This window comes from Elephantulus edwardii, unplaced genomic scaffold, assembly GCF_000299155.1.
Source record: "Elephantulus edwardii isolate Elephantulus edwardi_28Jun2011 unplaced genomic scaffold, EleEdw1.0 scaffold00001, whole genome shotgun sequence".
Lineage (NCBI taxonomy): Eukaryota > Metazoa > Chordata > Mammalia > Macroscelidea > Macroscelididae > Elephantulus > Elephantulus edwardii.
This window is the reverse complement of record NW_006399751.1, coordinates 42,654,825-42,682,439: the sequence shown is the minus strand read 5'-3', so window position 1 is coordinate 42,682,439 and position 27,615 is coordinate 42,654,825. Positions and strand designations below refer to the sequence as shown.

Genomic DNA, 27,615 nt, shown 5'->3' with positions numbered 1-27,615 from the left:
TACTTTATTAGAATATTTCTAACTAAGCAGAGTAGTATTTTAATGTTTAAAATTAATCTTCACAACAGTTCAACTAATACATTGACAAACTTCAAGAAAGAAATAGTTAGCTAATGGTTGAACAGTCTGTTGTGCTCACCAATCTGATGCCTTCATTTTACAGTTACCTATTAAATTGCTGCATTTCTAGTTCTATAATGGTATATACACTATACCCTTGAAAATAAATTTTATCGCATCTGTCATAACTTAGTAGGAACAAACTACTCCATCATAGTTCAAAGAAAAAAGATAACGTTCTTTAGAAACAATTTATGAAAAAGTCAGATCCATATTTCATACGTGCCACAAAAGCTCATCAGAGTAATAACCCTCCTTCTCCTGGGTGTTATCCTACCATCTGCTGCTCTATTACTTATCTTTATTTTGCAACTAATTAACAGCATAATCTTCTAAATTCAGCAAGTTAATTATCATTATTGTGGTCTTTGCAGCATCATCAGTCCTCATGAAGTCTTGTCTCTCCACCCCCAGAGAACATATGAAAATGAAGTAGGTTGGGAGAGGGGCTGTTTCTTTGCAGTGGGCTCATTAGGTGTTTGCTGATTAGCTTGGCATGCAGAGGCAGGTCAGAAGAATTCTGCTGAACATGAGGTTCCATGCAGGGCCCAACCAAGTTAATGTAGGTTTCTGAACATTTGCCAAGATGCCCTCTGTCAGCTCTCAGTAGAAACCTCCTGCAGAAAACCTACTGGCTACCCGCTGTGCAAAGATATTTCTTAGTTTGTCACACAAGTCTTAAAGGAATGATTCCGGAAGATACTGCTTATATACCAGATCCTTTTAAAGAAAATTAGATGATTATCATTTTCTTATTAAAAAATTTACTTTGGGATTAAAAAATAGTCTTAACCAACTAATAATAAAGATAATAAATACCTACACGTGCTTAATGACAGACATCTCCAAACTAACAAAAATTTTTAAAGGGTAAGATATAGCTCTGATTGGTTTTTTGTTGTTTTTTTTTTTTTAATGAATATTTATTTCTTTAACTTTTATTGCACTTTCCATTAATATTACAACCTATTTTTGAACATTATGCTTTTGAGAGAGAGAGAGAGAGAGAGAGAGAGCTCCAGTGGCTTAACTATAAGGACTTGCTTTGCCAGTGCAAAGGTACATGGTTTGAATCTAGCTAGCTGTTACACAGGAGAAAGATGGGCCGTCGGCTCCCTTGCTTTTCTCTTTCTCTTAAAAGCTGCTAGAAAGTCAGTTATGGGTCTATTCTAACTTGATGGTACACACCATCAGATATAGCTCTGTTTTACAAAATAAAACAAGTCCTACAAAATTTTCTGTATTAGAAAGCATGAATCTTTATTAGTCAGCTAGTACTCTCCTCATTTCATTACTACATTCTTACGTTTTTCCAAAAAGAAAGTTCTAACTTGTTTGGGGAGGGTGAGGGAACTAGCTCTGAAGACATATCTTTTGCAGACAGGAGAAATCTTACATTTTATTATAGGAGTTCTAATGATTTGGTGGTAAGGAACTGCACTGTCAATGCAAAGATACATGGTTCAAATTTACCACCTGTTCCATGGGAGAGAGATGGGCAATCAACTCCCATACAATTACTGCCTCAAAAAAACACTGATCCACCAGATGCTCTGCTGGAGAAGGAGGAGGCAATCTCCTCCTGTACCAGTCAGATCTGATTTGACGGTATACGTAAAAATAATACAATAAAAATTTAAAAAAAACCCAAAAAACAAAAAACACTGAAGGGGTGGTGTTGCTCGATGGTACTAAACATAGCAGGTATGAAGCTCTGTAGAGATATGCATTGCTAATCCAAAAGGCAGTAACTGTCTGCTCAAATCCACCAGCAGCTCTGAGATGGACAACATTTTCCTGTGCAATTTATAGCCTCTGAAAATCTGCTGAAGGCTCCACCTATGAGTCTGTCTTGGCTTAACAGCAATAAATTTGGGTCCTTAGCAGATACAAAAAGAGACAGAGAGAACATACATACATGTTATTGTTGATTACCATCAAGTCGATCATAACTCACAGAGACCCTATTAAAAAAATGTCTGAAGTGTTTCTATAGCTACTGTCATTTATCAAAGTTCATAGGGTTTCCAGAGGCATGTTGTTTAGGAAGTGGATGCCACTCCTGCTTCCAAACATACATACATATATAGATATATAAAGGACATCATGAAAACATCCTTTGTTATCTCAAGGTAAGTTAAATTTCTCATAGTCCCATTGGCTGTAGTGTATGTGCTGCAATGATGTTATTATTTTCCTTACCTTTTTACCAGATGTCCTATCGGAAGAATCACCCAAATTATACTATATATCTTCTTGATGTTTACATGCAATCCTTATTGAAGGCTGTATTCTTTGATCTTCTGTAGCAAGTGCTTTCAAGTTCTCCTCACTTCAGCAAACAAGGCTGTCATCTATGTAACGCAGGTTTTGAAGAGTCTCCTTCTGATCCTGCTACCACATTTTTCGTTACAATCTGTGCTACTTAAGTGACAAAACTCTGCTTGCACAAAGTGAAAAAAACCTGAAGCACTTTCTGAAGAAGTTCAAATACTATAGTCCTCCATATGAATTACACTTATACATCAAGAAACAAAAATCCTCACTACTGGACCAACAGGTAACATCATGATGGAGAAAAAAAATAGAAGTTATTAATGTTTTCATTTTATTTGGAACCACAATCAACATTCATGGTAGCAGCAGTCAAGAAATCAAAAGATGTGTTGCAGTGGGCAATATGCTGTCAAAGAACCTCTTTAAAGTGCTAAAGAGATGTGGTGTCTGTTTAAAGACTATGGTCCATATGATCCAAGCCATTATATTTTCAATTGTTTCCTATGCATGTTTAAGGATGACAAAAGCAGCATCATGCCTTAGAGCTGCAGTGCTGGAGAAGAGTAATGAATATCTCATTCAGACTGCTAAAAGATCAAACAAGTCTATCTCAGAGGAATTACAACCAGGGTACTCCTTCTAGGAAAGGATGGTGAAACTTCATCTCAATACACTTGAAGATTGTTGTCAGGAGGGGCTTGGGGAAAAGCCACCATGTTTGGAAAGGTGGCGACAGAGAGGAAGACTCAATAAGACAGACTGACAGAGTAGAGTAACTCACTCCATGAGTTCAAGCAAGCTGGACATTGTGGGGAGGATTCAAGATAGGTCAGATTACATGTTCATAGTGTTGTTATGAATCATAGTCGACTCAATGGTACATTACAACAACATTGACCTTACAGAGACTTCCATTTTTAAATATATAAATATGAAAAACATTTGTATTTGTGTTAATTTCTCAGTGATATAAAAAAAAACCAACTTTTAGAGAAATTAAGAGTAATGGTTTCCAGAAATAAGGCCTACCCTCACAGAAAACATTATTTCTTTAAATCTGATTAGGTATTTAAAAATTAATTTGTAAGAAGTAAGTCCAAGCTAAAAGCTAAGACTTGCATTTCTCTTCACATACCAGTGAAGAATAAACCTGGTAAATCAGAAAAGGCTGGTAAGGAAGTTAAATAATTGTAAATGCATCAGGTTTTCTCCTTCTCCATACATGGATTGAATATTGACTTTCCTTGTAAGCTCTCTAGGAGTGCCTGCTGCCTTTCAACACTTTTAAGAGAACATTTCAACACTTACAGAGAGAACATTTATATTGTTAACTAGTAACCTTGCTACCAACTTGAAAATAAAATAATAAAAGTTCACTGAATTAATAGACTATAGAAGCTCTATTTTTTCAGTTGGCATTAAAATCAATCGTTTTGATACCAATGTAAGGTGTCTTTTAAATAAGGATGTCATTGACCTCATTTTTATAGCATTAATGTATTGTGAAGAGAAAATTTTTAAAATGGAAACATAATTGCTGTGATTATTAGAATTGTGATTGTGTTGTAGCTCTATTTCAGATAAACAGGTTGGTCTAAGACGTTATCAGAACTATTCTTAAAAAAAATGCTAAAGCAGGTAATCTTTTCTTTCATTATTTACACTCCCTTACTCCACTTAATTTTTTTAATGTATTCCCTGTGTATATAAGCAATAAAGGTAATGGGCAGTTTGTAAAAAAAAAAAAAAAAAAAGAAGTAAGTCCAGTGAATATGTAAAGATCCCGAGACTCAGCATAGAAACATGATGTTTTATTCCTACTTCTAGGATATTTAGTTGCTGCTGTATGGCAAATGAAACAGAACTTTTCATCACTACAGGTGCTGTTTATAGTCAGTTCTGACTCCAGAGAACAAAACAGTGTCTTGGCCAGTGCTGTCCTTCCAATCCCAACTGTGCTGGAGTTAACTGCTGTAGTCACTGTGCTAATCACCTCGTGGAAGGCTTTTCCCTTCTTACCTTCAACTCTGCCACACTATCTGTCACCAATGCTGACTGCTCTTGATACTATACCCACCTTGATTCTATCCCCATCATATGTGAATGTGAGAGTCTTGAGTACAGAATATTTACAATATTGGTGGGCATGGGCACTGAGTCACCTTTGACACACAGCAACCTTATGTATAGCAGAAGGAAACTGGGCCTAGACCTGTATTATCTGTATAATTATTGGTATGTTTATGTGCATTGTTTCTACTATTTTCTATCTCACTGAGTATTTTTATTTTTTTATGACCTTTTACTTTACTGATCATATTTAAAATAAGAAATCTGAAACATTTCTAATGAAGAAGCACTTCTATTATTAATTGGAGAAGATTCATCTTAAGTGTTTCCAAAGGTCTAAACTAAACATATCATAAAAAAAGTCCCCCTTGTATTTTCAGAGTTTTATTTTCTCACCAAAATCAGTAAGCTACTTGTTTTTTATTCAGATAACAAATTTTTCTTTTTTTAATTATTACTTTTAATGAACATTTACAGAGATTTTAGGTTTTCATTCGTTGTTGCACTATAACAAATTTTTCTTTTAAAAAAGGTAAATATTTCAGATTTATTATTTGCACTACTTGAAACCTGTCATTTAAAAATCAAAAGGCTAGCAATATATATTGGTTCCATGACTATGAATTTACATTGTTATTATAATACTTACTGGAGAATTGAAACTAATAATACATACTGAATGACTGTTTGGAGTCTTTGGGTGCAAATAGTTAAGTGTACGGCTATTAGTCAAAAGGTGACCTACTGGGTGATCTAGTTCTGAAAGATCACATCACTGAGAACACTATGGGAAAACTGTTGTATTAGGAGACTTAGTTGTGCCTGATCTAGACCACGGTCTTCACGATTGCTGGACAATGAATAAGGATAACAGAAAAAGAATCTATATGCCTTTAAATTGTTGTGCTAGAGAAGATTACTAAGCATACTATGGACTTCCAAGAAAACAACAGATCTGTCCTAGAGAGGGTGAAACCAGGTTGCTCCTTGGAGGCAAGAATTTTGAAGCTCGTCTCACATACTTTGGGCAAGCTCCTAAGAGGCACTAGTCCTTGGAGAAGAATATCATGCTTGGGAGGGCAGAGGGTTAACACAGGAGAAGACCCCAGATAAGATATACTGACACAGTGGCTGTGGCAATGAGGTCAGGTATATCAGAGATGGTAAGGTTGGCTGAGGATAGGGCAAGGTTCAGAGCCATTGTTCAAAGGGTCTTTATGAGTCATAGTCGACTGACAGCACAACAGGAAGTACATGGAGTTGTACTACTGACTCAAAGGCCATGTGTCTCTGGCAGTTCAAATCCACCGGCTACTGTGAGGGAGAAAGACAGGCAGTCTTATCCTCTTATGATTTACAGACTTGGAAACCCAACTGGGGGTATTATGAGTCTGAACTCATAATGTAATGACAGAAGTGTGTGTTGTTGCAGAAGAAAAAGGCTCCATGCATAGTAAGAAGTAAAAGACAATAATTAATGTTTTTAAAAGGTTCAGGTCGTCTACAAAGAAAATTAGGAAGGGTACAGGATTTAGGCTTAGGAAAAAATCAAGAAATCAAAGACTAATAACTTTCTGGTTTATAGATAAGGATCCACAAGGTGGATAGGTTGGTGATTTAAATATACCAACTGCTCCTCAGGAGAAAGACGGGTAGTACCCTCCTGGAAACATTTACAGCCTCAGAAACCCAGCAGAGGGTCACTATGAGACTATGAAAACTGACTCAGTGGTAGGAGAGTGTGGCTTTGTTCGAGGGAGGTTAAGCATTTGAGTTCATATTCAGAAGGGAACACTGAGAATCAACAAAGTAATGAAGTTTGATTCCAAGTACGGAGCGATATAGCAAAGACTAAAATTAAAATACATTATCTCATGACTCCTATAGTCCTTTAAACAACACTCATTTCTAGTTGTCTGAAGCAAAACATAGAATTTCCTTTGTATATTTTAGACAACAGTGACAAATTTGAGTACTAGACTCTCCTAGTTCTAGCTGTAATACTCCCAGCATCCACCAGGAGGCAAAAGAGTTCATTAAAATCACAGCCTAAACAAAGACATACCACTAGTGTAACAAGAATTTTACTCAAAAACCACCCACTTATCCACTAATTTTATAGAAAGTAATACTATCTAAGTCACTATGCTAATTAAAGCTTTTCTTATACAAATTTCAAGCAATGTACTTGTTAAATATTTTTCATAATGTGCTCTACAATTTTTTTTACAAGCCAATGAATTCAATACCACTTTTTCTTTGCTCCTCCAAGGATTTAATATCAAGTCTCTTTCTTGGTGTCTGCTGACAGAGGTTTCATTCTCAGCAGCACACTCTCACTTACCTACTGTCAAATTTTTAAAGCAGCAACTTTCCAGGCAGGATTCCTTCCTTGCTCTGCAAATTAATGGTTCTAACGCAAGAAGAAATAACTTTTTCTTCTCCATATAGTCCTTGCCAAGGCAGCTTGTCTCAGCCCTGGAGGTCTATGAATCAGCACACCCTAGAGCATCGCAGCCACTCAGGTGGGTAAGACTGAAGCATTGCAGCTATGCATATTCTGTCCCTTAATCCAGCTGGTTGTTATGTTCAGGCCTTTCAATCTCTCACTGCTCAGATGCCAAGGAGTGGGCATGACCGTCATGAACACAGAAGGGTTATGTAACCCTCTCTTAGACAAGAAAAGTTCAACTGGCCTCCTGGAGATCTATAGGGCCAGCACAGTGACAGTGTGCACTTGTACTGTCCTGCCACTGACTTCACGTGGGACCAGAACTGTGGGACCCAGGTAGACAAAGACAACAACCCCAGCCTGATGCAGATCAGTTTTGTTTGGTCATTACTGGATCTGCTCACCTCAGCACAATGAATCTTGGCATGGATTTCCACTGTTCTCAGGACAATCCAAAAAACTGCTCAAGAGCAAATGCACAGTCTCAAATATTTATTTTCTGATTACTAGGCTACTATAAAAAATGATTCATGACTTCACGATTCCAGTGCATTCCTTTACCATGTAAAAAATGACATGTCCCAGACTAATGAATAAGGGTGAATGAGGCCAAAATTCACTTTTATATATGTCACAAAGCAAGGGTGATGTATTATGCCAGAAATTTTTCCCCTATCTACATAATTTTCTAATTTCCCCACTTACCTATATGTGCTATTTGGTGGGAGGAGGAGGGAGAAGCTCAGTAATTTTATTAACTGTGATTTCGGTTTTAATGAAAACATCAATAGCAAACAGGCTCAAGAAAGTGGAAAACATAAAACAAAAACAAGAAAAAAAGCAGAAAACAAAGAAGATGTTGTTTACCATTTTTGCTTCTGATTGAACTGGTTGAGGGGAAGAGGGACCTGGGATTCCTGGAACACTAGGCACCATGGTGACTGGTCGAACAAGCTGTGTGAAATAGAATGAAAAATAATTGCTAGAGACTATGGCAATGATAATAAATACTTGAGACTTCAGGTTCAAAAGTTGTAAATCTGTCTCCAGTTGATTACATCTCTATACAGAATCTTTATTCATCTTATATCCTAATTATTTCCTGAATATTTGTTGATTTTTCTAAGACATTTGCTTCCCTACTCTAGTCTTTAACAATTCCATACAGCATTCCTTTGCCCTGTTCAGACAGTTTCTTGGTCTAGGTCCAGGCATGAGCATATTTAAGTGTTTTGGGATTCCCATTTTTCTAAATGTTAACAATAGTTTGTTATGATCCACACAGTCATATGCCTTTGCATAATTATTAAAACAAAACAGACTTTCTTCTATTACTCTCTATTTTCAGTCGAGATCAATCTGACATCAGCAATGAAATTCCTGGTATCACAGCCTCTTTTAAACTCAGCTTGAACTTCTCGCAGTTCTCTGTCAATACACTGTTGTAACAATTCTTGAATGGTTTCCAGCAGTATTTTGCTTGCATGTGATATTTAATGATATTGTTCAATAATTTCCACATACTGTTGGATCATTTTTCTTGGGAATGGGAATAATTAGGGATATCTTTCAGTCGTCGGCCAGGTAGCCAGCTTCCGAATTTCCTGGCACAGACTGGTGAGCTGCATCTGTTATTTGGAGCAAGTCAGTTGGTATCCCGTCAATTCCTGAGGTCTTATTTTTTTGCCAAAGCCTTCAGCGTAGCTTGAACTTCATTACCATTGGCTCTTGATCATATGCTTAGACTCCTAACAACCTTATGAACAGATCTGAACCCTCCCTAGCAGACAGCAGCATCATGATCTCGCATATGCTTGAGCTGATTGTTAGTCACTTTGTCAATCCATCTTTTTGAGGGTCTTCCTCTTTTTCTCACCCTCCTCCTCTCCCAGCACAGTATCTTTTCCCAAGGACTGGTCCCTCCTGACAACATGCCCAAAGTTTTGAGACAAACCATCCGTGCCTCTAAGGAGCACCCTGGTTACACTTGCTACAAGACAGACTTGTTTGCTCGTTATGACAGTCCCTATTCCATTTAAAGGCATCAATTCTTCTTTCATCATCCTTATTCACTGTCCAACTTTAAGATGCACAGAAAGTAACTGAAAATATTAGAAAAATAAAATTGTTGACAACATCAATTTTTGCTTCCATTTATCAAGGTGTTCCTTATTGACTGGCCCAGTGGTGGGATCTTGGTTTTCTTGATGTTGAGATGTAAATTCATATTGAAGGCTGTAATCTTTGATCATCTTCACTAAGTGTTTCAAGTCTTTTTAACTCTGCAAGCAACACTGTGTCACCTGCATAACAGGTTGTTGTTGAGTCGTCTTCCAATTCTGATACCATTCTTCTTCATGTAGTTCAGTTTCTTGAATGATTTCCTCAACATATAGACTGAGTAGGTATGGAGAAAGGAGATAATCTTGATTTTATACCACGCACAGTTCCCCTGATCTGTTTGGTCAAGTGCCTCTTGGTATTTATCTATAATTCTATTCATGTTAATAACTCTCTTCATGTTAAAAGTGGATTAAATAGGAATACGGTTCTTTTTTTCTTTTTAATACGGTTCTTAATATTAAAAATATAAAGAAAATCAGACTCTTAGAGGAAATGTTTTCTATCTAATCATGTTTGTCTTAAATGATGGTGTATGCTTTCACTAGAGGTCAATGAATCAATACTACTCACCACTAATAAACACTTTGTTAAGTTCCATTTCATAAGCAAATCTAGCAATCCCAAGTATATTTTCTGGTTACTTTAATAAGGTAAGTTTTGCTAAAACAGAAAAAATTTAAATAGTCTAAATTTCAAACTTACTGGAACTGCAGCAGGAACATGCACATTAGAACTTGTAATTGATGCAGGAATAGCAACAGGCATGGTTTGTCCATTAGGAAGATGTAATAGAAGAGGAAATGGGCCTGGCACAGGGCTAAAGACACAAAAGAAGGAAACTAAACAAGTCTCTTCAAAATGTCATCTAAAACACAATAATCTCACTTTTGTCTTTTTATCATTTAAAAACTTGCAAAATTTAATTCTTTTTTATTCTACCTTAAGTGCATAATTTTTGTGACAGTGTCAAAAACAGGGGTGGGGGAATGGCACAAGCTATGTTACATTCATTTACAAAATGAAGGATATTTCTATCTGAAAGTTCTGGAGAATCTGTAAGGCTTGAAATAAGTGCCCTTTAGTGATGAGAATAATTTTAAGCATTTTGAATGAAATATAAAATTAAGAAAATAAAATTCACATTCTATTTGATCTGCTTTTTAAGTTAAGTTTTAGTTTATCTTTTTCAATTGATTTAATTTATATATATATATTTTTCTTTTTCATAAACACAAATACACCCTCCCCTTAATAAAACTATGTAAGTACCTTTCTTCCCCCCAAGAAACAAAACATGACAAACATGATTAAAATACACATAAACACACAAATGAAACCTTGAGGCAATAATTTAAATAATCAAATGCCTGAGGAAGAATCATGGCAGGACAAAAAAAGATCAATTATATAAGAACAGTTTGAAAGCTGGCCCACATCACTTACACTATGGGTCTGTTAGAGGATGGTGCCTGGGTGATTACAGTACTTGAGGTTGGTGAAGGTACTGCCTGCTGAATAATTACACTTGAATCAGAACTTGTAAGCAGCACATTGGGAACCTGTAATGACGCTGGACGAACAATGGCTGATGTAGGCTGTGCACTTTGTGTCAATGGTACTTCCTAGTTAATAAGGATAGATAAAGGGTGAAGTTTAGAAATGCAAGTTAATTAATGACGTTCATTTCTAAAAGAATCCACAAGGTAACAAAATCCTACCAAAACAGTGAAACATATCTAAAATTAATTAAAAGAAAATCTTTGAAGCAGCTAAAAACACTCAAATGTATTATTTTAAATTTTAAAAATCTGACTGGTATTTTTTCCCAGTACTTGTTTTCCTATCAATCTAGAAATAAATTAGGGTGGATAATTCTATGATTACATAAGAACTTTAATGAACATTAAAATCATTCTCATGGAATTAAAGAATATAAAATCCAAAAGGAATCTAAAACATTGTCCAGTCATACCGCTTTGTTATACTCTAAAGAGCAAACATTAAAGAGACTATTACAGTCAACACAGATTCAGTCATAGGAATGCTGAGAAATGTCTTGAGGCAATACAAAGGCTTGTTAAATCTCTGGTACTGATGCCTCTTATATCAATAATTTTTCCATATCAAAGGCCAAAACGGATATCCTGAATATAAAAGAAACAGTAATTATTAAAATGTGCTCTTTCAAAATGGAACGAAATCAGAATATGTGAGGTAGCAAAGGCTTTAGAAGTGGTCTTTCCTCTAGATTACAGGTTGGAAAACAAAGAAATGGAGGGTCTTTTACTCACTATTCATTAAGTAGAGTAAAACAATATATATACAATGTCCTTTGTATTGATCTTTATGTTGCTGTCACTTTTTAACAAAATATTACTTAACTAGTAGGAAAAAAAAATCTGTACCACTGACCTGTAATTTAGTAAGTAAATTTGAAAATTTAAGACAGGCACCAATGATAAGTCATACAAGCAAATTTCAGTTTTTAGTATGGGCTATGAAGTAATAAGTGCAATAAAATCATGATAGTAACACATTAACTGAGGGTTAAGACAGACTTAGCTACTTTAGATAGCATGAGATGAGGTGAACTTCTCAGTAAAAGAGGCATTTGTACTAACAGGGAAAGGAAAGAAGGGAATACATTCTTTACAAAGTGAAGCAATATTGAGTTCAATGTTTTTGAATAAAAAAGTTTGTAATATTTGATGAATAAACCAGAAAGCAGCAAGAAATAAGGTTGGGTGGGTAAATAAGCCATCTCAAACAGAGCTTACAAAAAGGTGTTTGAATTATCTTAAAAACTTTACACAATTCTAAGGAGAATGACCTAACTTAACATAATTAAATGAAATAAAAACATAGAAAAGAAACTAGAGATGGAAGTTGTTTAATAAGATGTTAACTATTAACAAGTAAAAAAATGATGAGTTGGACTAAAGTATGAAATTGAAGACAGAAGATATTCAGAATTCATATTAATGCATACTCATATTTCAGAACATATTCTGAACGTAAGACTGAGAAGATGTGCTATTGGTTTAAACATGAAGGAAAAGAAGGACTCAATGGACAAAGAGATGGACAGAGAAAGTTTTTAGAGACAGGAAACTGAAGACAGGACTTTGCTTTAGGAGTATTTAAGATTTAGATTGTTGTCATTAGGTGCCATCAGGTTGATTATGACTCAGAACGGCCCTTGTGAACAACAGATCTTAATCTTGCTCTATCCTGCACCAGCTTTGCTGCAGTCACTGTGTCAATCCATCTTGTTGGGAGTACTAGACACAGAAAAGGAAATGCCAAGATGAAGTTCAATATAAATATGGCAATTTAGAGAAAGATCTAGGCTATCTGGAAATCATCAATCTATTGTTATTGTTAGCCATCAGTAAGCATGCATACTGGAAGGAATCTCATGGTGCACTGCAGACTGGACTATTGTCATCCATAGGATTGCACTGGACAGTTTTTGCAAGAGGACTTACAGGATTTTCTCCCTAGTCCATCTTAGTCTAAAAGTTCTACTGAAACATGTCTGGCATATTTTTTGAGCAACACTCAATCCACCACTGAGACAGGTGGTGGCTGTACAACAGCTCTTGTTATGTACTGTGGAATTGGAACTGACCCATAGGTGACCCTTCAGTGGGTTTTCAGGGGCAGTTTAATCACACAGGAAAAGATGGTCCATCTTTCTCCCACAGAGCAGTTAGTGGATTTAAGCTATAAAAGAGGTGTGTTGTTGTTATGTGCCGTCGAGTCATCTGCAACTCATAATAGCCCTATGTACAAATCCTAAATCCTGCTCTATCCTGTGACAATCTCACTGTCTCCGACACATCCATCCCTATTACCCCAGTCACTGAATCAATCCACCTCAAAGAGGGTCTTCATCTCCTGTGCTCTCTCCAGTCTCCCAAGCATGACATCCCTTCTCCAAGGAATGGTCGATCCTTGCAACATGTCCAAAGTATGTCAGCTGAAGCCTCAGAATCCTTGCCTCCAAGGAACAGCCTGGTTTAACCCTCTCTAGGATGAACCTGTACGTTTTCTTAGCAGTTCATGGTGTATTCAATACTATTCTCCAAAGTCACAGCTCAAAGGCATCAATTCGTCTATCTTCCCTAGTCATTGTCCAGCCCTCTGATGCATAGCAAGTAACTACAAAGACCATGACCTGTACCAAGCACACCTTAGTCTCCAGAGTGACAACACTGTTGTTCAGTACTTTGGAGAGGTCCATAACAGCAGACTTTCCCATCACAATATGTCTTTTAATTTCCTGGCTGCTGGTGTATCAGCGGGGATATCAAAACTCATTGCCATCAAGTTAGAACCAATGCATAGCTGGCCCTCCAGTGGGTTGTTAGAAGCTGTAAACTGCACAGGAAACTTTCCATCTATTTCCAGTTGAGCAGTAGGTGGACTAAAACTGCCAAAGAGGTGCCAATTCTGTGTCAGCAGCGCAACGCCGTAAGAACTATGCCACCAGAGCTCCTTGGCTGAGATATGCTGTTGTTGTTAGGTGTCACTGAATTGAATACAAGTCAGCAACGATATGAACTAAAGATTAAACCCTTTCCTATCCTGTACCAATATAATTTCTGACTCACTTGAGCCCACTGCTGCAGTAACAATGTCAATCCACTTGGTTGAAGGTCTTCCTCTCCTTCACCATCTCCCCTTCTTTCTACAAGAGCCTTCCCCAACAACATGCCAATGTATACAAGATGAAGCTTTGCTGTCCTGCCTTCAATCTTTAATCTTTAGGTGCACTCTGGCTGCACCATCTCCAAGACATTACCTGTCCTTTGGGCAGTCCCTAAGACGTTGATTACTATTCTCCAAAACGACAATTCAAAGGTGTCAATTTTTCTTCTGCCATTCTTATTCATTGTTCAGCTCTTGGCAGTATAGCAAATGACTGAAAAGAGCATGGACAGAATCAAACACACGACTTAGTTCTCCAACTAACATAGTTTCTCAGGAATTTGGAAAGGTCTCTGACTCCAGACTTTCTTGGTGAACTATGTCTCCTGACTGCTGGTAACAAGTGTACTGATTGTGGATCCAAGGAAGATGAAATTGTTGACAGTTTCAAACTTTTCTCCATCTATTATGATGTCACTTATCAGTCCAGTGGTGAGAATGTTGGGTTTTTTCCTTGACATTGAGATGCAATTCATATTGAAAGCTGTAGTCTTTGATCTTCTGCAGCAAGTGCTTCAAGTCCTCCTCACTTTTAATAAACAAGCTCCTATCATCTGCATAACGAAGCTTATTGATATGAGTCTTCTTCCAATGCTACATTCTTGTTCAAAGAATCCAGCTTCGCAAATAATTGGCTCAGCATACAGCCGAATGGGTATGGGAAGAGGATACAATGCTGACTCACAACCTTTCTTAATTTTAACATGTAGTGTTCCCTTGCTCTGTCCACACAACTGCTTCTGGGTCTAGGTGTAGGTTTCGCATGAGCACAGTAAGTGTTCTGGACTCTCATTCTTCTCAACGTTAGCCATAATTTGTAATGATCCACATAGTCAAAAGCTTTTGCATAGTCAATAAAGCACAAATAGACATTCTTCTGGTATCCTTTGCTTTCAGCCATGATCCCTGGTGACACAGCCTCTTCTAAATCCTGTTTGAACTTCTGGCAGTTCTCTGTCTATATTCTAGTCACTTTTGAATGATCCTCAGCAGTATTTGCTTGCATGTGATTATTAATGATATTGTTCAATAGTTTTCACATTCTGTTGGATTACCTTTCTTGGGAATGGAAACACATATGAATCTCTTTCAATTGGCTGGACAGGCAGCTATCCTCCAAGTTTCCTGGTATACACTGGTGATCATGTTCAGCAAATCTGTCATTTGAAACATGTCAGTTAGTATACCATCAATTTCTGGGGCCTTATTTTTTTACCAATGCCTTTGTTGTAGGTTAAACTTCTTCCTTCCTAACTACTAGCTCATGATCATATGGTATTTCCTGAAATATTTCAGTGTCTGCCAATTGTTTGGAAGTGATTCTGTGTATTCCCTCCATTTTCTTTTTTTTGCTTCCTAGATCATTTAAGATTTTGTCCATAGCATCTTTAAGTATTACAATTCAAGGCTTAAATTTGTTTTTCAATTCTTTCAGCTTGAGAAATGTCAAGTGAGTTCTTTTTATTCTCCAATTTTAGGTTATGCCATTATAATATACCACTGTAACAGTTTGCTTTATCTTCTTGAGCTGAAGATCTTCCTTTGAAATCTACAGTTCAACTCTTTTACTTCAACATCTATTCCCTTTGTTTTGGTTTCTCAACATTCTAATACAATTTTCAGGGTCACTTCTGACATCCATTATGGGTTTCCCCCCTTCTCTGTATTTGTAGTTATCTTTTGCTCTCTTCATGGATAAATATCCTTGATGTCATCCTTCAACTCAACTGGTCTTCAATCACTGATGTTCAATGCTTCTACCTATTTTAAGATGACTTATAAATTCAGATGGGAAAGACCTAAGATCATATTTTGACTTGACATTTATATGGTGTTTAAAGTTATGAGTTGACAATATTCCTCATGAATACAAATGCAAAAATTATCAACAAAATCTTACCCAACAGAATGCAGTATCATATAACAAATATCAAGTGGGATTCATACCAGATATGCTAGGATGTTTCAACATAAGAAAAAAATCATCACTGAATTATAATTCAGTGTAATCCATCACATAACATAAAGCAAAAGTACCACATGATCTCATCTATGGGTGTTATGTCTAAAGAAGAGAGAATGGTACATGGGGGCACAGGGCAGTGAATGTCTCTCTGAAGGATCAGAGACTAGCCCCTCACTGCCCAACAGCTGAAAGCAGACAAAGAGGCCTGTAGTCCAGCCCCATGGTTTCCCTAGGAATCACATTAACAGCAAGAGATTCCTTTATTTGTTGTTGACTCACAGATGCACAGTTGTGTTACTGAAAATAGGGTTTATTAAGAAGTAAGTTGAGAGTGACTGAGGCAAAGACTATCACCCAATACAAGTCCATGTTTCAGCCTAAATTCTAAGGCATAATTCCTCAATTAGTCCTGGCTCTGATTTCAGTATAGCAGTCAAATCCAAATCATTCAGCAAAGTTTGCCTCCGGGCAGTTTATGTGAGTTTCTCCTTCAAGCATCCAGAAAGAACTGAAAAATCTTTAACTGTGGCCAACATAAATGCAGGAAACCTCAAGTCACACCTAGGCATAGTTTCTCCACAGCAATGCCAGTTTCTCCACCACCATCACTAGCCTCTCACGACTATGGTTTTGCTCTCACCAGGGTCTTGTTCAAGTCTCCCTCAAGTCTTCTTGCCACAAGTCTTATTCAACTCAAATCTTGCTAGCCAGTGTGGGAAGCACTCTTTCTTATTCTACTCTCATAGTTGATGTTCTGTAAGGCCATGCTGATTTTTAAGACCATGTATCTGCAGTTAAGGCAGATGGAAACCAGAAAGGGCTAACTGTAATGGCTTTAAAAAAAAAGCCAACTTTTAGGCTAACAATACAATGCAGAAAAGTCATTAGACAAAATTCAACATCAAGATAAAAATGCTCAACAAAATGAGGCTAGAAAGAAAATTTCTCAGCACTGTTAAAAGCACATATATAAAATCAACAGTCTGAAAATATATATTCATTCCCCTTGCAAATGGGAACCAAACAAGGATGCCTTTTATTACCATTCATATTCAATATTATACTGAAATCCATTCAATATTACACTGACGTCCTAGCCAGAACAATAGGGGAAAAAAAGAAAGAAAGCCACCAAAACTGGCAAAAAGGAAGTAAAACTACCTTTATTTTCAGATTATATGATTTTTATATATATTTTTAAAATCCCCAAAACAAAGTATAAAAAAAAAAAGCTGGATCTTAATTGATCAATTCAGCAAAATGGTAGGGTCCAAGATCAAAATATAAATCAGATTCCTCTATAGTTATGAAAAATATCGGGAAGGTACACAATGCCATTTATAAGTGTCACCCTAAGAAGGAAATGCTTAAGAGTAACTCTAACCAGAGATACAAAAAACCTATATAAAGAAATAAAGCACAACTACAAGAAATTTAGATAATGGGATAATATGCCATGTTTAACAGACAGAAAACTTAACATCAAGAAAGTATCAGTATACCAAAAGTGATACAAATAGGTCCTAATTAAAATCCTATCATTATTCTTCAAAGAGATGGAAAAGTATTTACCAGCTTTATATAAAAGAGATTCTGAGTAAGTAAAGCACTATTTCTTAAACAAAGGAGGAGGCATCATACTTCTGAACTCAAAACTACTTATACTGACACAGTAATCAAAATAGTCCAGTATTGGTATAGCAACAGTTACACGGCACAGGAAAGGAAGCCCTGGATGAAATGGAGTGAAACAGTAACCAGGTAATGGGGGTAGGTGAGACTGGCTCAAGATACTGTACATAGGATGTTAAGAGTCACAGAAACTTGATGGCACAAAACAAAACCAACAAAAAGTATCATTCTTGTTACTGCTATATGGATGATAGTTACAGGGACCAAGGGAATAAAACTGAAACAAGTAAAAGAAAGAGAAAGCACAGAGATGTATGGAAGGATTGTTCAAACTCAAGTCAGGTGAGGAAATGCAAAAAGTACAATTACAAAAAAAGAAAAAGTGCAATTACATTGTGGGTACTAAAATTAATGCTATAGAACAAAATATGTATGAATAGTGAATGAAAAATTAATTTGTTTTATAAACTTTCATTCAATTCACAACATAAATAAATAAAATTATGTGTCTCCATGATCTCACCTAGAAAGACCATACAGAAAGATAAGAAAACAAAGCCCAGACCTATTCCCTGGAAGTTGTGTTTACAAGAGGCCCGTGACGCTAGGGACATCACAGCCAATGTCAGACGGATCTTGGCTGAAAGTAGAGAGTATCATAAGGATGTCTGTTTGTGTTTTATTGACTAGGCAGAGACATCTGACTGAGTGGATCACAACAAACTGTAGCTATCATTGAGAAAAATGGGAATCCCATAACACTTGAGTGTGCTCACTCAAAAACTATTCGTAGACAAAGAAGCTGTTGTTCAAATAAAGCAAGGGATGATGACTTCAGGGTTCAAAATACAAAACCAAGTATATCAGAGATGTGTCCTTTCTCCATACCTTTCCAATCTATATATGGAACAGATCATCTGGGAGGCTGGATGTTATGATGTAGCATCAGGACTGGAGGAAGACTCATCAACAACCTGCCTTATGCAGATGACACACCTTACTCATCGAATCTGAGGAGAACTTGAAGTGTTAGTGCAGAAGGTCAAGGATGGCAGTCTTCAATATGGATTGTATCTCAACATCAAGAAAAAGATTCTCACCACTGGACCAACTGGCAGGCATCATGATAGATGGAGAAAAGAATGAGGTTCTCAATTTTATGTGGATCGGATCATAAGCAACACTCTTGGCCCCAGCAGTCAGGAAATCAAAAGACGAATTGCATTTGGTAAAATGCTGTCAGGTACCTCTTAGGTCAAAGTGCTCTTAGGGCAATGAATGATGTCAGTCTGGAGCCTAAGTTGTGCCTTATCTAAGCCATGGTCTTTGCAATAATTTGCTATGTATCAGAGAGCTGGACAATGACTAAGGATGACAGAAGAAGAATCAATGTCTTTTGAGTTGTGGTGCTGAGGAAGAGTAGTAAACATACCATGGACTGCCAAGAGAACAAACAGGTCTGTCCTGGAGAGGGTGAAACCAAGTTGCTTCTTAGAGGCAAAGATTTTGAAGCTCTGTTTCACATGCTTTAGGCATGCTGCCAGGAGGGAACCAGTCAGTCGATGCTTGGAAAGGTACACAGAGCAGGAGAGGAAGACCCTGGACAACATGGAATGACACACGGACTCTGGCAATGGGGGCAGGTGTGTCAGAAACAGTGAGATTGGTTCAAGATAAATTAGGGTTCAGAGCTACTGTTCACAAGGTCACTATGAATTATAGTTGATGGCATATAAAACAACATTCCCTGTTCAGGAGATCTGTGGTTAGTGATTAAGGGTTGTGAAAAGGCACACCATGCAAATCCACTAGCTGCTCCACAGAAGAAAGATAAACAATCTCCTCCTCTGTGATTTGCTGCTTCTGAAAATTCACTGAAGGTTCTGACCCAACAGTATAGAACAACAATTCTTGCTCAAAGAAAACTAATAACTGGAATGCAGGGAAAAGGTATTTTTTGATGGGTGCTAAAGTATCAACGAACAATGAAAAACTATTGTGAAAGTACTAGATTGTTTTCTAGGGGGGGAAATTTATCTATATTAAAGAGATAACAGCTTTTCTAATAATTCATACTGTGGAATAAACTTTTATGTGCAATAAGGACAGAAATAATTAAATATGATAAGATGACAATAAAATGAGATACAATCTAACTTATTTTGGAAAAGTTCTAGTTACATGAGAAATGCTCACTAATATTCAGAGTTTAATACATAATATAAAAATAAATTAAGGATGACTCCAAATCTTTCTTTGTGGCCATCAATTCTTCTAAATAACTATCTAATCTTCTGCATTGCTAATCACTTACATTTACATGTATAAATGCAGGAATATACAAAGAAAAATGTTCAAAATAGAAATAATTCTTATAATAACTCCTATAATCTTACAGATATTTTGGTTTTCTTCTTTGTATCTTCTAGTAGTCTTAAAATTATTTATGAATTTTTAATAATGGGGGAAGCAATGCATTAATTTCTAAGTAAACAGTTATTTTTTCTGTTTTACTTCAAGCTCCTCTGCCATGTCATACATTTGTTAATGAGATTATGGATTTAGAATATAAAACACAAACACTATCAATGCTTCTTCATGTGTCCCACTGTCTCTTGACTGTATCTTACATGATGTCCCCAAATACATGTGTTCTTTCCTTATACCTATGAGTAAAAGAAAGAGTACCCATATATTTCGCTGGTGCTTTTTTGCCCCCATTAAAAATTTTTGTTGACTTTTTATTAACTGCAAAAAGCCCTTGTCTTCTTATTGTGAAATATGTTAATTAGAAATTCTAACATGTGTACACCAAGGTATCAGTATGCAATTATAATCCATATCAACTTTGCAGCATCAGCTGGTTATTTCCACACAAATAAAAACTGTTTACTACACAGTATAATTATCAAAATGCAGAAAATTCATAAAACAAGAATCTACTTCCACTAACAATCCTGTATTTTTATAAACATGTCTACTTAATATGGTAATACATTTTACCTAATATAAATGCAAATAATACAGTTTTGTATTAAAAGCGCTGGTTACTAGGTGGCAGAGGAGTTCCAAGATTCTCAATCTCACTTTTAGATCGGGTGGGCTGCAAGTTTTAATACACGTAAGGAATGGTTATTCATTACATCCTATGTGGCCAGGTGGCCCCAGAAATGGCCTAAACTGGCCTCTACTTAGCTATTGATAAGAAAGATCTACAGCTGAGAGTAATTATATTCTTAACACTTTACCTAGAGAACTTAAGTGACTTTGCTAATATTTAAATTTCTTAAATAATCTTCTACTGCTTAAGAACTGCAAAAAAATGTTTTTAAAACCAGAAAAATTAAGTTAAATAAACTTATATATCAAATCAAATTCATTTCTGTGGAGTCAATTCCAACATACAGAGATCCTATAGTACAACACAGTAGAGTCGAGTAGAATTGCCTTATATGGTGATCATTTTTTAAAGTACGTTTTATTTAGCATGGTTGCTGTTCTCCCCTCTAATTCTCCTGTGTCTAATAAAAAGTCATTATACAGAGAATTTCTATGATTATTCATGGATTGGTTTGCATATAGACAACTATGATAAGAGTACATGGAACTATATACAATTTAGTAAAATCACATTTAATATAACCTGAATATTAAACTTCACTTGTAAGACCGACTTTCCCGCTTAATTTGTGCTTATTATAAATATAAATATCTACCTTTTCATCATTGGTAGTAGACTCTGGGTGAGGTAAAGGACTATCCTGATGAGTTGTTTCTACAACAGAGGGTTCCTCAATTTTACTTCTTATGATGGGTGTTGCAAGAGGGGACAAATCTAGAGGCATCTAAAAGACAAATATTAATATTACAAGTTCAAAAATAACCAATCAGTATATCAAAAATAGAAAGCAAGAAAGTAAAATAATCATTACTGTCAAAAATATTTTGTTTATTTTTGTCTTATAGTTATTAACATACTTTTTTAATGTCATCTTCTGAGGCTTTCTTGAATTCATTCTCAAATGGACTTGCCAACTCATTAAACAAACCTACTTCTTCACAGTTTTTCAAAAACCTTGTTGGTGTTGGGGTCTGATCTGAAATAAATGCCAAAACAGTCATCATATAGATCACACAAGACTATAAAATAGCTAGTAAGTTAACAAATAAGTAGAATTGGCTCAATCAGTTGTTAATTTTCTCTTTTGAAAGACCAATTCCTTTAAAGTAAATAAAATTTCATTATATTTTGTTGAAGTCCAAGATATTTTCATCAACTTTCTGAACTATAAAAGTATGAAAGAGGTTCTTCTTGTCTTTAGTCCATTTCTTCTGAATAGAAGCATAAGCACCCTTAGTAAAGGTTTAACAATTACTATTATCTATCAAGATAATATCTTTTAAAATGCACAGTATTAAAAATTATGATTGTTTTAAAATGCATGCAATTAGAGGGAAACTGGGACAAGAGCACTGATGTTCTCTCTAATTTGGCCCTTCCAAGTAGTTTTCCTATTCTATAATGAAGTAAATTTAGAGTAAAACAGAAGTATTTAGTAGGTAAATCAAAATATGACAAGAAAGAAAAAGAAAGTCTAAAAGAACAGTCCCTAAGATAAAAACAAAACCCCCTTTAGCACCATCTTTGAAGGTAGTTTTCAAATTTAATATCTTTTATAAGCTTGGTAAAGGCTATGTAAGAGTCACATGACCAAATAGTGTGATTTCTTTTTATTAATTCTAAATTAATTTCTAAGCAGCAGAATATCAATTCTTTTTCACAGCTTGAAACATCTTACAACAGCTGAACATTCACTCATAATATGTGCATTAATATATGTGCTGTGTGTACACGTGCACATGCATGGACTATGGACCAGATGCTAATTATGCTCACAATGATTGAAAAATGGCAAATTTACTAATATTTTTCTCTTTAAGTCTTACTGGATTACAGCTATCGATCAAAGTTAGCAGCAAATTCAAGTTTTAATTACTTTTTGAAATACTATTTTTGTCATCACTTTTACATATTAGTTTTCTAAATTTAAGCTGAATAAACCATACTTTAGAAGAAAGGTGCCTTGTTTAAGATAAAACACTCACAAAATCTTCTGTGAAATGAAAATTTCTGTACTTGTTAAAACTGTGTCCCCAATGGCAGCAATTACCTATTGTTTTATCTTTGCTTTCTCTAGATGTACACCTAGAGCACTAATATGTACTGTATGCAAATATATTTAACACTTTATTACATACTCGCCATATACATTATACATAATGCAGGTTAAACTCTGAAAATGTTAGTATTATAATAATTATTGACAGGATTCGACTGTGTCATCATTTCACCTATTAATCTATGATGTACCACCTCTACCAAAAATACTATCCAAAATCCTATTACAGCAATGGCCTGGTGTACATCTACCTGCTTAAGTCCATTATAACTGGATTAGTAAATAGCACATAATTTGACTCTTCTGTTCATACCTAAGAGTCCAGTGGCACAGTGTTTTAAGTAGGCAGCTGCTAACTAAAAGGCTGGTAATGAACCATTGTGTGGCTACACAAGAGAGAGAAGTAGCAGTCAGCTTACATAAAAGTTTGTACAGTCTTAGAGACTTGACAGTGTTATTCTACCCTGTCCTATAGGGTCATGATGAGTTGGAATAAATTAAACCACTGCAGGTTGTGCAAACCCACAAAGTTTTGCTATCAAAGTTCACTAGAAGGGTCTTGTAATAAAGAGAAAAGAATCTTTAAAATAAAAATAAGTTTTGTCATTGTTTTAAAAAATTAACATTAGAGATTTGACAACCATGGCCTTCCCTGAAGTATTTTCATAAGCATACTTTTTTATTTGCATAAAAATATAGCAATCACATTTACCAATGATTACTGGACTCATGAGGCAGGAGAAGAGAAGGGTCAACAAAGGCACACTATTTTAACATGCAAATTGCTTATGGCTATTAGTCATAAAACATCATACTTAAAATTAATGTAATAATGCCACATTATGGATCTCAACACATATTAGTGAACCATATGATCAAGGGTTGTATAAAAAAATTCCAATTTTTTTTATTGTATTAAATGTGGTAAGAGAGGAAACCCGTTTTCAGAAATCAAGTTCAAACATTTCTCAAGTTAAAAGTTAAAGAAAGTAAAAAAAGGTTCTAAGGCACCAACTTTCAGAAAAGCAAAGATCCTCAAGCCTAGAAGAGTGAATTTTTCAGGTTGCTATTTTGCTTGTCTACTTTTTGGAAAAAACTTCTAGCTTAGAAGAGCTGATACACAGTATTATTTTTTTTCAAAAGTATATACTCTGCTTTTTACTAGCTTTCTTTTATTAACTTTATTTTTTCCTCTTATGTTTTAATTTCAAATTCTCCACACAGAAAGTACAAGAAGAAACACCTAAAATTTGCCTCATTATCTCTCCAAAGCACAGCATATGACAATCAGATCTCTATCTTAGGTAATCATTTAAAGTATTAGTAGTATTCAGTGTTCAGATATAATTCTGCCTTAAAAAGAATATTTTGAAAGTCTAAGCCTTAAAAGATAAAAGAAGAAGAAAGTATTACTTTAAAATTTATGATTTGTGAATCTGTGGCTTGGATACCAAAAGGTTCTATTTTCTTATCCTGATACTTATTAATAAAATATTTAAGTATAGTGGAATGAAACAGAGTATGTGTATAAAAATAGGTATGTGTTTGTATATTTAGATACCAAAAAGAACAGCATCAAAAGACAATAAACCAATATATGAATTTTCATGTACTGTGGAAGATTTGCTTAGATGATAGTATATATTAAAAGGGTCAATATTTTATTACAAAAGCAATGACCAAAATACAGACTTCTCAGCTAAATGCAAACTATGGAAGTATAGGAATATTCTCAAGGTTCTAATTAACAAATACAAAATTGGCATTGAAATATGTATTTTCAAACTATTCAAAAAATGGAGTGGTCAGAAGGAAACAAAAAAATGGGCAAAATAGATGTCAACATTTAATGAAAATGAAGTCACTGAAACATCACTAGGCTATATTAATTTATAGAGACTACACAAAAATTGTGCACAATTCAGGTGAAATATGTATATAAACTATTAATAAAAGCATATACTAACCAGCCACAATGACACTGTCATTACGTGCTGGACCAAATTTCAGTGTCATCTCATGTTTATGTTTATGGACAGCCAAATGATCCTCGTTGGTAAAACGCTGTGGCAAAAAGTTTTAAAATACAGTTAAGATTTTCAATTTGATCAAATTAAGTAAAATGATAAGGAATTTAATTTTCCACAACATGTAAAACAACCATTAACAGTGAAATATGAGTTTGTTAACTATAAGATAATCTACTATTGTCAGAAGAGATAAACACATTACTTTTAAATAATCACAGAGACATCTATTACCCAAGTGTAAGTGTAACTCATTGAAGTATATCTGAAAACAAAAAAAGCCTGAAGCAAAGAAATGTTTTCAATTTCATTTGGACACTGAAGACAGACCACTAATAATTTTGTCTTTTCATAAAATACATATTCCGTGATACACTGATTTTTAAAGAAAGAACTGTATTTATCTAAACTTAAAAGTTACTTACCATTTTTATGAGAATTTTTAAACTTACATTACTCCTGAACAAATTAAGAAATAAACTATGCTTTTTATGTTACCATATTTTATTTTTAAAAAGATTAATAAAAAAAGATTAATCAGGGAAGAAAGAACAGCCAAACAGTAATAAAGCAATTTAAACTAAAATTATATTTACTCTTAAATGTTTAACCTAAAACAGTTAGCTGTATTTTATGATTCAATTTTACTATGGTACTTATATAAAAGTAAAGCAAATGCATTTTCAAAGTATCCATCACATTTTTTCTACACTTAACTTGGCTAGGTCTTATATGCCAATGACAACATTCATGACTGTATTTGTTTAAATATCTCCTATATCTGAATTATGGTGACTGCAGCAATGGGCTCAAGTATATCAGAGATGATACGGACGGCACAGATTGGACAGGGTTCAAGTCTATTGTTCATAAGGTCCCTATGAGTCACAGTCACTGGCACCTAACAACAACGTCTGAATACCAAACTTCATGAAGGAATATCTTACAACTGAAAATGGGGAATTTTTACCTTCTGTTCCTCTACAACAACAATTTTTAAATGGTAACTTAAGATCTCTAAACTCATTCTGTAGCCTATAATCCTATAAATTGAAATATTTAAAATACATATTTTTAACTTGGTTCCCACACACTACTAAAAGTAATTTCCTCTCTTGTCATTCCTTCTCTCTCTAGCCAACTCGTGCAACTAATGGTAGCATTAAAACAATGTGAGACAATATTTCATTCTGCTTTTTAATTTAAATTTTTTTTTATTTTATTATTTTTGTCTGAGTGTACCGTCAAATCAGATCTGACTGGTACAGGAGGAGATTGTCCCTCCTTCCCCAGCAGAGCATCTGGTGGATTTGAACTGTGTGCCTCTGGGATTGTAGTTGCAGCTCCTTGCCACTGGGCCACCAGAGCTCCCCTTAAATTTTTTTTAAGGTATGATTTTTTAATAGCTATATTATTCTTGGAGTTCCTGAATGGTAAAAGCAGTCAGGTTTTAAATGAAAGGTTGGAAGATAGAAGCAACCCAGATACACTTGGGAAAAAATTGATTAATAGTTTAATTCTGAAAAATAAACCACTGCGAACAGTTAGCTCCACTCTAACATGCTGTCAGGAGTTAAAAATCAACTGAGGGGAAAATTCACTCTTTAGTCTCTCATCTGTAATCCATTTAACTCTGTATCTCTCTCTTATTGCTGTATCTCTCTCTTATTGCTGTAAAGCCAGAACCAACTCATAGCTGACCCTCTGGGGTTTTCAGGGACTGTAAATCACACAGGAGACTGCCCATATTCTCTTGTAGAGCTGCTGGTGGATTCAAACTGTCCAGAAGGTGCTGCCTTGAGTTAGCTGCCAAACTCCCCATGGACTACCACCAGGGTTTCTTAAATTTAAAAAAAAAATCAATACTGTTTAAATAGTATGTTGTTATGTGCTGTTGAGTAGCCTGCACCTCATAGCGACCCTAAGTTCAACCGCCCTATACTCTGACCTATCCTGTGCCATTCTCACCGTCTCTGACACACCTACGCCCATTACCCCAGTCACTGAATCAATCCATCTCATTGAGGGTCCTCCTCTCCTGCGCTGTCCCTTCACCCTAACAAGCATGACGTCCCTCTCCAAGGACTGGTCTCTCCTTGCAACATATCCAAAGTGTGTCAGACGAAGTTTCAGAATAGTATAAGGTTATTAATTTTTATATATCTGTCCTTTTAAATAGAGTGAATATCTACTGTTGTTTTGTACTGTAGATTCAGAACCGACCCATAGCTGACCCCTCAAGTGGGTTTTCAGAGGTGGCGTTAACGTCACAAGAGGAAATTGCTCATCCTTTTCCTGTGGAGCAGGCTGGCAGGCTCAAACCGTGTGCCTTCGGGATTGCAGCACAGCTTCTTGCCACTAGGCCACCCGAATTCCCAATAAATTTAAGATACAGCAAGTATTCAATAGTGTACAGCTCTGGAGGAAGTTCCTTGTCTCTGAGCTTCTGCTCCTGGACAGATATCCCTTAGCTTGGCATCCCTGCTCTTTCAAATTGAGGTATGCTTTGTCTTGCATTCTTTGGCCACGTTGCTAGGAGAAGTTATTCTTTGGACAAGGACATAATGCTTGGAAAGGTGGGGGGACAGAGAAGGAGAGGAAGATCCTCAACCAGGTAGAATGACACAGTGCCTACTGCAATGGGGTTGGGTACGTCAGAAACTATAAGGTTGGCACAAGATAGGCGAGGGTTTAGATCTTTTGTTCACAGGGTTGCTATGAGTTGTACCCGACAGCACATAACAATAGCAACAATATTCAATAAATGTTAATCAAAAGAACATATATTAAAAATATTATGTAGGATCCACTGAATAAATTTATCTAAATGTTGTTTATATAGGGACTGCTGACCATACAAAATAGTAGTATCTACATACATGGACAGCAACACTTCTTAATGAATACAAATTACACCGAAGTTAAGATTTGACACAGAAGAATTTTTCTTCATTATACAAAAAATTAATTAAAAAAAAAATCTTAAAAGATGTTGTCAGGAACACGGTTTGAATAAGCCAGATGCTCTGCTGGAGAAGGAGGGACAATCTCCTC

The 27,615-nt window shown here is 35.6% G+C and overlaps 1 protein-coding gene across 2 annotated transcripts in view; it reads right to left on the bottom strand.

Moving 5' to 3' along the window:
- The window catches only part of ATF2 (activating transcription factor 2), a 113,079-nt gene that overhangs the window by 45,842 nt on the left and 39,622 nt on the right, over nt 1-27,615 (bottom strand). The window contains exons 3-9 of one of the 2 annotated variants that reach the window (XM_006878815.1): nt 24,572-24,598; nt 22,998; nt 21,333-21,451; nt 21,071-21,199; nt 10,487-10,665; nt 9,746-9,860; nt 7,787-7,873 (exon numbers count right to left, since the gene is read on the bottom strand). In XM_006878815.1, the coding sequence (XP_006878877.1) occupies nt 7,787-7,873; nt 9,746-9,860; nt 10,487-10,665; nt 21,071-21,199; nt 21,333-21,451; nt 22,998; nt 24,572-24,598 (657 nt within the window). Of the gene's footprint in view, nt 1-7,786; nt 7,874-9,745; nt 9,861-10,486; nt 10,666-21,070; nt 21,200-21,332; nt 21,452-22,997; nt 22,999-24,501; nt 24,599-27,615 lie in introns of both variants that reach the window. The other variant, XM_006878814.1, reaches the window with a different exon arrangement.